This window comes from Camelus bactrianus, chromosome 7 (assembly GCF_048773025.1).
Source record: "Camelus bactrianus isolate YW-2024 breed Bactrian camel chromosome 7, ASM4877302v1, whole genome shotgun sequence".
Classification (NCBI taxonomy): Eukaryota; Metazoa; Chordata; class Mammalia; order Artiodactyla; family Camelidae; genus Camelus; species Camelus bactrianus.
In genome coordinates this window covers 78,118,258-78,130,341 of record NC_133545.1, presented here as the reverse complement: position 1 = coordinate 78,130,341, position 12,084 = coordinate 78,118,258, and the positions used below count along the sequence as shown (strand labels likewise).

The following is a 12,084-nucleotide window of genomic DNA, read 5'->3' as shown; positions in this document are numbered from 1 at the left end:
CAGAGAAATGAAGCTTTTTGGGCATCTGTGGATTGGGTGTTACCATAGTCAAAGCTGGTCCTGGACCGATGGAATACGTTTACATTGAGATGTTCCCACGCTCTTTTCTTCACTTACATTTTCACTCATTTCTTGGGGGCCCCTCAAATGCAAAGACAAACTGGGTGGTCGTAGGCAAATCGTGACACTTCTTCATGTCCTCATCCATACAGCGAGGTGATTGTATCTGCCGTATTTCACCGAATAACTGTGATACTCAAAATCAAAAAGGCCACCGCACATGGGAGTGCTTTGTAGACTGGATTTTACAACCAGGTGGATGGGAGGTGCTGTTCCAGGAACTGTGGGAGGATTAGTCAAATAAGGTGTTTGCCCTCTGGGGCATGATGGTGTGATGATTCCCCAACCTTTCAAATCTGGAAAAGTGAGCCGATTTTGGGATCCTAGGAAAGTAGCAATGTTAGCCTTATAAGCCTAACAAAGACGCATGGATGATTTCTTGGTGTTGATTTTCCCCGCAGTCCCAAATGCAGCACACTGGCTAACGTTGGAAGAAGCAACATCTATAAGAATAGAAAAGACTACTTGGAAGTAAGGAAGACTCTTTTTTTTTTTAACTTTGATTTGCTAAATGGTAGTAATATGAATCCAGTAGGCACCACCTAACACGATTTCTCTGCCTTACAGATGTATGAACCAGAAGGAGTGAAGATTTTCAGATGTCCATCTCCTATTTACTTTGCCAACATTGGTTTCTTTAAGCAGAAACTTATCGATGCTGTAAGGCTTGGGGTTATTAATATTTTTAAAAGTTCCGCTGAATGTCTAGGAATGAAATGCTTGTGCTGTAACGGGAGGGTCATTGATGTCACACATTTGAGACTGGGTTGTATTAGTGTTTTTGCTTCATGTGTCCCAGGGCAGGTGAAACTACCTTATAAGGGGTCCCTTAACATGTTGGGTAATGAGACTCTTCCGATGCGGTCCAATATAGACACACTTTTTATTAAATTCTGCTGTAGAGTAAAAAGACTTAACCCCAAGACTTTGGGCTGCTGGATTTCAGAGATTTTCTACAGATTTTCTTTGGGAATCAACTTCAGAGACAACAAGAGTGTCTTTAATATTTGACAGCATCATTGAAGAGATTCAGGATAGCAAATGAATATTTATTATCTAAGTGAAATGAATAAATATAACATAAATGAATATTTAACTCTAAATAACAGCTAGTGTCCCAGGTGGACTGGAGAGAAGATAACACAGAAGCAGTCTTTAAGGTTTAGAAACAAACGCTCAGCTCTCTTTGTTTTTTCGGTCTTTTTCCAGGGGGGGAAGATAATTAAGTTTATTTATTTACACATGTATTTCTTTAATAGCATTTAGTCTTGAAAAAGCCTTCTGGTCTACTCTGCATAAGGTTTCTGCCTTAAGCCCCAACTATTCTTATTCATCTGCTATGCATCACGTATTTTTCTACCTAACTTTTTTTTTCCAACTTTTTATTATTTATGCAAAAATGGGATGATCTTGTATATATGCTTTAGACACTGACCTTTTCACTTAATCTAGTGTCTTTCCATCTCACTACAATTTTTTGGTCAAGGATTTTTTTACTACATAGTTTGAGCCTCCTTACTTATTACTCTGGAGCTAACTTCTGCCACAAAAAGAACACATTTGCTTTGAAAAGGGAAAAAAGCAGGCTACCTACAAACCTAATCCTAAAGTTATAAAACTGGAGCATATAGTAGTAGATACCATAAAATATACTCATACATTTTAATAGACCAAAAATTCTGTAGAAGCAGGGTACTAATTAGACACCACTTGGATTCAACAAATAGAAGGGAAAGAAAATTCCCTAAGGGGTTGTGTGGACCGAAAACGCAAACAGATTCAGACAAGATTTAGACCCATTTGTGGGTGATTTATAGACAAAACCTGGATGGTACAGAGGTTTTTGAATGTTGATGACTGCATCCAGGCTGCACAGACCATATGCTCTCAATGATGATGTTTGTTTGGGCCACTTTTAAAATTTTGCTACAAATATCTTTCTGTGCCCCGGTCTCTCAAGCCATCCCACTTAATTATGCTATTTCGGGAGAATGATGCTATGAACTAAAATTGTGCTATGTTAAGTAGCAGAATATTCAGGACTCTTGTAACACAGCAACGGGTTTTTCAGGTTGGCTTTAGTCCACTTCGAGTTCTACGCAAGCGCAACAAAGCTTTGAAGAAAATCCGAAAACTGCAGAAGAAGGGCCTGCTGCAAGTGACCTCGGTAAGCCTCTTGCCTACATCCTGTGCGTTAGAGCTAAAAGCTTAGGGAAACGTGCTTCAAGACGTTGGTTTCATTCCTTTAAATGAAATGCTGAATAAACAAGGTAACTCATGTATCAATTAGTGTCTTATTTTTAAATGTCAGCTTTGAGGGACTCCTTAGAATTGTTACTCTCCAAATGAAAGAGTTTACAGTCCCATCGCTGGACCCAGCTTTGAATCTGTGCTTTGGAAGTTCACTGCTTACCCTTGACATACACAGTGTTTTTCCTGGTCAGAGTTCTCACACGTATTGTTACCCTCCCTTGCAGAAAGGATTTGTAAGTACTCTCGATGACTTCAAAGATTCCGATGACGAGCTGGACGATAAGACAGAAGAGCTGGATCAGCCAATCAATACCACAGACCTGCCCTTCCAGATAGACTGGAACGCGGACCTTCCTGTCAACATCGTGGTCCCTCAGATCAACCTGCACAGCCTCATTCTGGATTTCTCAGCAGTGTCATTTCTTGACGTTTCTTCAATGAGGGGTCTGAAAACGGTAATTTCTTCTTTCTTGATGGAAACATACAATCAGTGGCGAAAGTTAAAAAAAAAAAATTGTGTGTGTGGAAGGATGCTCCTTTAGATAGTGCAACTTAAGTAGAAATCAGTTTTAATCTTAGAAAATTTCCAGGTGGGGCGTGTTCAGGAAACTCTTTAAAAGTGCATTTCCCATGAGACTGCAGATAATTTTGAAGGCAACCAAACCTACATATCTGATGTATGCTGGACCTGCTAGTAGACAACTATGCTCACACCCCTATCAAATTCCAGTTCTGCGGGGCTTTCGGATCCTTGCAGGCCTTGTATCTAAATTTTCCAGAAACAGAGATGTGGAAAGGCCTTGGGCAAAAGTGGAAGAGTGGATCCTGTTGTTTTTATCTTCATCTGTCATAAGCTGATGAAATTTCACTTGGCTATATAACAATCTGTCTATTTTTTGTTTGTTTGTTTATTTGGGGAGGAGGCGGTAATTTGGTTTATTTATTTGTTTGTTTGTTTTTTAAATAGAGGTACTGGGGATTGAACCCAGGACTTCATGCCTGCTAAGCACACACTCTTCCATTGAGCTATACCCTCCTCCCATACTTTTTTTTTTTAAAGTAGATAAATGAGGGAGTAAATGTCACATGTGATTTAAAAACAGAACTGTAACAATCAGGTTGCAGGCTGTTTTCTCACCAGTTTTATCAGCATTTCTAAAATACATCAGTTTCTAAGAGAAATGCAGAGATGAATGTAAAGAAAATTTAAGAAATTCCACGTCCCTTTCTTTTGCTTGTTTTTTGTTTGTTTGTTTTTTTACAGAAATCTGCCTACATAAGAACCAAGCTAAGATAGGCTCTATTAAGTACAGGTTAACTGAATTTAAAATTAGAAAAGAGGATTGATTTCATTTCCTTCAAAGTTGTCTTTAAAAAAAAAAAAAAACAACCTTAACATCACATAACTTTTCAAGCCTGCTTACTACTTCTTTTCTTTCTTTGTTTTTGTGTCTGTTTTAGCTTTGGAAGAGAAATTACACACACACACGTAAAATTTATTTTTTGATCCCAGCAGTATGGCACAAAGGATAAGGGTTCTGCCTTATGTTTTCTTAAGGCCCTAATTCTTAATTCAGTCCCCAGAGGAGGTTCTAAACGTGTTTATTGATGATAACAGTGATGTTAATGATTATCTAAGTTGATCAACAGTACAAGCTACTTTTCTTACCTTATATGACCTTACTCATGCCCCTCCTGGCACTTGTTCTGAGCCTAGGGACCAAGAAAGTGGATAAGGATCCCTTGGTGCTAGGTACATCCAGTCGCCGTGGACAGGAATAATGAACAACATGTCGGTCCTGGAGTTTTTTTACTTTTATGTAGATTGAAAGCTCTAGTCAAGATCATCCCGTAGAAGAAACTGTCTTACAATTAAATCAGAGTCCATCTTTTGGGTTGAGGCAGAACATTTTCCCATCAGACATCCCTTGAGAACAATCGTTTCTAACTTCCTAGGGAAGAGGAGAGCTCTTTTGTTTGGATTTCTTTCTTTCTTTCTGTCCCAGAGTCTTGTGATTAACTTTAGCGTCTCTGTACTATTACCTCTTTTCAAAATGTAAAAGGCTCTGAAAGCAACATATCACCCATTATGCAAAATTACGATAGTTTTCTTGACGTTTCTGACGAGTGAAATTGTTCCCTAAGGAGGATCTACTTTATTTTTAACAGATTTTGCAAGAATTTATCAGGATCCAGGTGGATGTGTATATCGTTGGAACCGACGGTAAGCTGTTTTATTTTTCTGTTCTGACAGTTCCTTCAGGCTCACTGCTAGCACTCACTCTAAGCCTCTCCAAAGAACAGGTATTTTTATGATTATCAAGAAGGAATCTAATTTGTAGATTTCCAACAGAAGTCTCTACAGAAATAACATCTTTACATTTTAGTTGTGTCCATACATAATTCAGTTAACTTTACAATGTGTATCCTAGTATAACAGGCAGCAAAAAAGTGCACATGTAACCATTTTTAAAACTCTAATCTTCCTGGGAAAGTAGGCTTGTTTTGTCTCTTCCTTGCCTCCCTTGATTCATCGGCCCATGTTGACCTGGTTTCTGCTCCACGTCACCAGTGAGGTTGCCCTTGCCAAGGTCATCAGCGATGTCCGGTCGTGGAGATCAACTCCCGCCCTCCCAGCCTCATTCTCATGGTGCTTACTTTAGCATCTGACCCTTTCTTTAGCCTCTGCCTCCCTGACTTCTGCAAGACCATTCTTCTGAGTCCCCTCCCACCACAGTCAGAGTGCTGCAGGGTCTGACATTGGCTCCTCCCCTCTCCTTGACTGTCAGTCTTCCCCAAGCTTCAGCCCTAAACCCTGTAGCTCGAATTCCCTGCACCTGACTCTCCCCAGTCAATCTCCTACATGCTGAGGACTGCACGTATATCACCATGATAATGAATCCCCAAACCACTCCTCCAGCCCAGGCCATTTTTCTGAGCTGCAGACCCATGTATCCAACTGTCTCCATGTCCCCCACCCTGCCCCAGCACCCAAGATACACATATTCAAAGCCAAATATATTACCCTCCCTCCCCAAACGACTCCTTCTCCTCTCCTATCTCAGTCACTGCACTGCCACATACCCACCCAACCAAAGTAGAAACCTTGGGGCCATCTTTAATTTCTCCTTCTCCCCATCCCTCCAGAGTCAGTGAGTCACCATCAATATTTTCTGTTGAATCAGTCTCTTCCTCTCCATTTCTACAACCTTGATCCAGTCCCTTATCATTTCTTATCTAGGTCTTCTGGAAGAACTAACCAGTGTCCTTGTTTATCTCTAGAATGTTCTGCCATCCCATTTTTTGACTCATCCTATTAATCTTTCTCATGAAGCTTATAATCTATTAGGAAAGCCAGATAATAAACAAATCAGAGATATTTCAGGTAATAAGTGCTATAAAGCAAAGAGCAGGGTTCAGAGGCAGAGCAGCAGGGATGGTGCTCTTTTAGACAGATGATAGAGGATGTCCAGTAATGTGACATTTGAGCAGAGACTGGAGTGGCGTGTGGGAATCAACCTTGACAGTGTCTTGGGGGAATGCGTTTTAGGGAGAGGGGGCGACAAGCACACAGGTTCTGAGGAAGACATGAAATTTTTTTGGCATCTTTAATTTTTATTCTCTACTAACTCCTTAACACCTACAGATATATTCTGGTTTCAGTGCTTCTTTACAATTAAAATATTCTCTTGATCTCAGTAACCCTTTCATCTATGAAACAATTTACTCCTTCTCCAAAGTCCTAGATCTTTTGAAAGTGTGCCTTCCCACTACCTCTGCTGCCTGATGTCCCTCTCAGTCCTTAACTAAAGATCACCACCTTCCTTCCCACTGCGCATCACTCGCCTCCATGCTGGGCTCTGGCAACCGCAAGGCCATCCTGTCTCCCTCAGTCACTGCTAGGTCTAGCCATGTTGAAAGCTTGCCGGTGAACACTTTCCCACCTCCAGGCTTTCGGACCTCTGTTCCTCCATCGTTCTTCAACCTCCAAGCATTCTTTTAAATGATGTCTGCTTCATCAAATCTTCCCAGAGTCCGACCAAGAGGAAGCAGTCTTTATCCTTCTTTCTCTGAATTTCCATAGCATATGATCTGTACCTCTCTTATTCATTCAACAAAAATGTGAGGACCCACTATGTGCATGGGCATTATTTTAAGAACTAAGAAAACATTAAAGAAAAAAATCAGATTGCTAATTGCCTTTATTATTCTATACACTTTCCTTTCATTAAGATAGTATATAAGCGCTCTATCTGCCTCGAGGGCAAGATGCATGTCTAATTTATCTTTTGATTCTTCAAATTACCCAGCCAGAGTTTTGTATATAGTAGACATGAGGTAATATGTGGTTGAGTGATCTGTGCAAACAAGTGCTGGTTAGTGCCTACAAGAATAGGAGTCCTCAAGGATGGCTGCAGAGGTAATGCAGGGTACCAAGGAGAATGTTTCCTGATGGAACCCAGCCGCTTTGGGAAAATGGACTACAGTAAGTGATAAATAATAATAGGTCCAGCAATCCAGAACCATAGCACATCACTGGTCTATGAGCATGCTTTCTATTTTGGCAGAATCCCAATTTTTAGTAATAAGCCACGTTTGATGCTCTAGTCATTACGTGGGGAGATTAACTCACAAGGCTCCTGCCTAAAGAAAAGTGGATTGATTTTCTTCTAGGAACTACTAAAAGTTTTTCTCATTGGAACATTTTCCTTCTTTCTTTTTACATTAAGGCATTAATTGTGCAATCTTATTAGAACGGTGTCCTTTAGTTCCAGAAAACAGTGCACTAATTAATGGTACACTGGTATTGTACCATTGCAACCCCCAAATACCTAAACAAACACCAATGAAATGCACATTTGCAAATGGAAGTTCAAATCCCCAGCCTTAAGGAGAAACCTGTGGCCAGACGATGACTTCCTCCTAACTCTTACTCTTTCTTTCCTCTCTTCAGATGACTTCATTGAGAAGCTTGCACGGTGTAAATTTTTTGATGATGAAGTCACGGATTCAATATTTTTCTTAACAATCCATGATGCTGTTTTGCACATTTTGACGAAGAAAGATTACAGTACTTCCAAGTTTAATCCCAGTCAGGTACCAGCTTTTTGGTGACTTTCACATTTGTATAACCCATTCGTATCTGGGCTTCTTAAATTTCCCTTTCTTTTTCAACATTGGAAAAAAAATATTCCTAATCCATAATTCCATTCTGGTTTTCTCAGGAAAAAGCAGCAGCATATGATTTCGCCTTAAGTACAAATGGAGGATTACGTAATCGGGAATGCCAGGTGAGATTCTTCAACACGTTCATCTTTATATAAACATCACAACAAAAAAAAGTAGCGAAGCCTCTTCCACTCTTCCAGCATTCTGCAGAAAGCCCAGCACGTGTTTGAACCTCTGTGTCTCATCCTTAGAAAGCTGAAGCAATGCCAATCTCTAAAGGACTTTGTGGGAAGATAAACTCAGACCAGTTCAAGAAAGGATGGGAAAAAGAGATACTAGATCTCTATTAATGCAATATTGGGCATAGAGAGAGAGAACACTTTATGTCTTCAAAGTATTTACAACCAGGATCTTATTCTGGTCTTGTAATAATTCACAAGGCAGGGAAGGAATCACTTTTGCCATTTACATATGAATTTGTGATGGAGCAGAGAAGCCAATGCACACTTCCTGACTCCCAGAAGCACGCAAAGCCCCAAGCACAGTGCCTAGCCCAGCACTGAAAGTTAGGTTCCTTTACTTCCTTACTAGAGAGAGTTGCCAAACCCTCATTTAACTGGATAGGGCCATCTCGTTCTAGAACCTTCCTTTCTAGAATAGTCAGTACTTTAAGGGACTCTCTCTAGTTTGGGAAAAGCAGAACTACAAATCAAAATGGGTATCTGCTGTAAGCCAAGCATATGGTAGGTGAATTATATTCATGATCTCAATCCCTACAACAAAATGCAAAGAAGATATCTTCATTTCACAAATGAGAAGATTAGGAAGGGCTCAGACAGCCTAACTAATTTGCTTAAGGTTGCACAGCAAAGTGACAGCAACAGGATTTGAAGCAAGAGCTGTCTGATGCCAAGACCTGTGCTCTGCACACCCTATTCTACAGGCGCTATCCTTTGCTGAAAGACTAATGGAAGCGAGGGTCCTGAGAAAGAATCTAATAATTGTCTTCAAGTACGGGAGGTGGCTGGCGATATTTCTCTTATTTGAAGAAAGGTCTAGGAAGAATGGCAAAAAGGAATTTAGATTAGAAATTTAGAAATGGATAGCCTACGATAACCCTGGATGATTAAGAGTTTTATCAGATAGGAAAAGGTTAGATGAAAAAGCCATTCCAGAAAGTTAGAGAGACATAAGGATGGAGAGCTTTGAAGAACACCATGATTCTGTTTCCCAGGGCTGGGTTCTGGAAGAACCCACATCTAGTGCCTTGCCAGAGGCCCCTTTGAAAGAGAGCCTTGCCGGACATCCTCTGCCCAGTAGTTGGATTTAAAGTTGTCACCAAGTTTTAAAGGATAAAGTATAGGAACAGAATTTAAGTCTGATGTCTGATCAAAGCTTTAGAACCAACTGTGGAACAGACTGTGGCCAGTCCCATCCTGTACCTGTTTCCCTATGTTAGAAAAAAGGAACATTTAACACTAGTTCTTTGTGTTGCTTAGAGGAAGATAAACCAGTAGTCATGGATTGGCCACCAAAGTACATTACTACAACACATTATATTGTTATTTTGATTGAGTTAAATTAGGCCTCTGAAAGATGCATTTCTAGTACAACATGGTATCACATGAGTCTAATGTTAACCAAGTAGAAGCCATGGGAGGTATTTGATCATTAAAATTCAAGACAAAAAAAAAAAGCATGCTGATGACTCTGGTAAATTCTAGCTCCTAATTTTAATCAGATTGACCACATATATGCTTTTTAAATACAGGATAGGATTATTAAAAGGGACAGAACTTAACAAGTCTCTTTTTTTTTAACAAGTCTTTTAAAATAAGAATTTTCTGTCTTCTTCCAGGTACCAATGGAAACAAAATTCTAATCAAAATATAATTCAGAAGGAATCCTCATCTGTCACATAAAGAACAACTTTATACCCAGAAAGTTACTGATAAATTCATACATTGTATGAAGAATATTTTTACTTGACAGAAATTATGTTTCAAACTTTGGAACGAGATTGTTCTAGCATGGTATATTTTTCACATATCTAGTATAAAATAATGTGAAATACTCTTGATTTTATACCTTGTAGATTTATCAAAGGAAGAAAATTATTTTGTTTACATGTGTATTTATAGCATTAACAGATTTCTATCCAAGTCACTACCTTCGTGCATGTTTTGCAGTGTATTTGCACCACTGTTTTGAATCTTGTAATTTATACAGCTCCTACTAATATATATCCCTTCATTAAAAATCAGTTGTACAGCGGGTGTGTCATGTTTTGTTAAATTTCTTGTTAGCTTTCTGAAACATGCTTGCTGTGGGTCCTCTTTACAGTGATCTGACTGGAATCCTGCTGCATGAGCATCTTCTAAATCTCCTGTAATGAAACCTGTTTGCCCAGATTTTATGAATGTCACTATAGCTTTTGAAAGCACTCAACCTCCTATCCAGATTTAGATATAATCCTGATGCCGTATCTGTAACTATAACTACTTTTTGAAGCAAATCCTTATTTTTTTTTTCACCTCTTAGTATGAAAAATGTATATGCGGATGGAAGATATAAAATGAAAAAGCAAGAAGATGAAAAGTAAAGAGATAACGTGATAGGTAGACAGTTCTTCCTGGTCTTACCAGGAGGAAAGAAAAGATAGTTAAGAAACAGTATGACTCTTCCTTCACTGCTGGCCATTACTTGTAACTCATAGGGCAGAATAACAGCTCTAGAGTTAATTAGGCTGGAGAATGAGATTCAGCACATGCTTCTCTTTTTCACTGGCACTGTTCTTGGTGCAAATTTGTATTTATTTTATGTAATAGAAATTAAACATCATCACCAAAAGAAAAAGATTCAGTGACCTCTGTTCAACATCAAACAACTCTGTCAATTGGAAAAGTTGTCCCAATTGTTTTAAATCTCACCTCTCAATATTTATTGTCAAAGTACCCTTCCATCCTTTACTGAGAGGGCTTGTCTATTGGACTTAAAACCAATTACAGAAAGGTAAAACAAAGGCTTATTTACATAGCTACTCGCAATTAAAGACCAGAATATCAGCACTCTTTATAGCAACGTTTCTTGAACTTTTTGAGTCATGGACACCATACAGAGCCTCGTGTACACTATGGAGTTTGGAAGAAAATACATACACACATATACATTTGTATATGATGTCCTATGAACCTCAGGTTAAGAGATCTCTCTTTATAGAGAGCAAGTAGAAATCGAAAATATGAGACTACTTTATCGATCATTTGGCTTGGGAGTGGGGCAAAATCCTTAAGTAGAACTTGTCACTGATGTCTGCATCTTTCCAAGCAAAGGTGTCCTCTATACTCTTCTTGCCAACAAAATATCATAGAGCAGGAACAAGCACTCCAACTATCGTGACTCCATCACAATCCATTCAACCTCAACATCTTAGAGGTTCACTACGCTCACCCTTCCATGTTTTTTCTCTGAAGCCTCTAAGGTGGATGTGCTTTGGGTAATGGGCCTCTACTTGCCTGCTTCAGAGCAAATATTGGAAACTGACTAGGGCAAAACCTCTGGTCCCTGATTGAGAAAGAGGCCAAGAGATTGTGCTGAAATATAAAAATAAAACTTTCATAAACCAAAGTAAGACTGAAGGGGAGATGTCCAGTGATGCAACTGGGAGACAGAAGCACTTGTGAAGAAACAGACACAGTATAGAAATTAAAGGTTGAAGCTCATACATGTTGAGCAGTTTATCTCTGAAATTATTTTCTAATACTAACTTAAGCATTTGATACATATTCTTGTTTAAACACAGTAACTTACCACTTAGTAATGTAAATGAAATGTCTTAAGTGCAAGATTGACTTTACACTGCTAAGCAAGAACAGAGGAGATGTAATATCCGTCTGCCGTCTTCATCGGGACGTCTACATGTCAAAACCGATCTACTGATCTCTCCCACCTCAGTTAATGCCAACTCCAGCCTTCCAGCTGCTCAGGCTAAAAAAATTTGTCAGAAAAATTCTATTGACTCTACCTTTTAAATACATCCAGAATCAATTCATTTAATTCTTAAAATAGCACCCATAAGGAAGGTACTATGTTTATCTTCATTTTTTAGAAAACAAAATAAATCAAGACTCAAGGAAGATAAGTAATTAGTCCAAGTTATACAGTTGCAGGCAGTACAAGCAGAATTCAGTCTAGACTGTCTGACCCCAGAGCCTATGCTCTTTATCACTATGAAATATTACCCGCCTGAAGAAATTAAAACCTGTCTGAAAACTGGTCTAGCACAAGGCAAGACTACACTCAGGAACAGTACAGGCTCATTCTACAGATTTGTTCTAAAGTCACTTATTTAGCATTGCACAATTAAATATACCCATAAAAGGTACTAGGAAATATATTATTAATGTCCAGAATCAAATAAACTTAACATCTCTCTCTTGTTATGTTTGTATATGTGTGTGTGTGTGTGTGTGTGTTTTTGTAATATAACACGTTGAAAAATTTTTTTTCCTAGCCACTATATTTTGAAAAAAAATATAATAA

The 12,084-nt window shown here is 38.9% G+C and overlaps 1 protein-coding gene across 1 annotated transcript in view; it reads left to right on the top strand.

The window, feature by feature from the left end:
- Window positions 1-9,816, top strand: part of SLC26A3 (solute carrier family 26 member 3) — a 33,719-nt gene extending 23,903 nt beyond the window's left edge. Inside the window, exons 14-21 of the mRNA XM_010947459.3 lie at window positions 522-591; window positions 688-780; window positions 2,192-2,287; window positions 2,598-2,828; window positions 4,543-4,597; window positions 7,328-7,470; window positions 7,599-7,664; window positions 9,401-9,816. Of these exons, the coding sequence (XP_010945761.1) occupies window positions 522-591; window positions 688-780; window positions 2,192-2,287; window positions 2,598-2,828; window positions 4,543-4,597; window positions 7,328-7,470; window positions 7,599-7,664; window positions 9,401-9,424 (778 nt within the window). The 3' untranslated portion in view covers window positions 9,425-9,816. The remainder of the gene's footprint in view (window positions 1-521; window positions 592-687; window positions 781-2,191; window positions 2,288-2,597; window positions 2,829-4,542; window positions 4,598-7,327; window positions 7,471-7,598; window positions 7,665-9,400) is intronic.
- The last annotated feature ends 2,268 nt before the right edge of the window (window positions 9,817-12,084 follow it).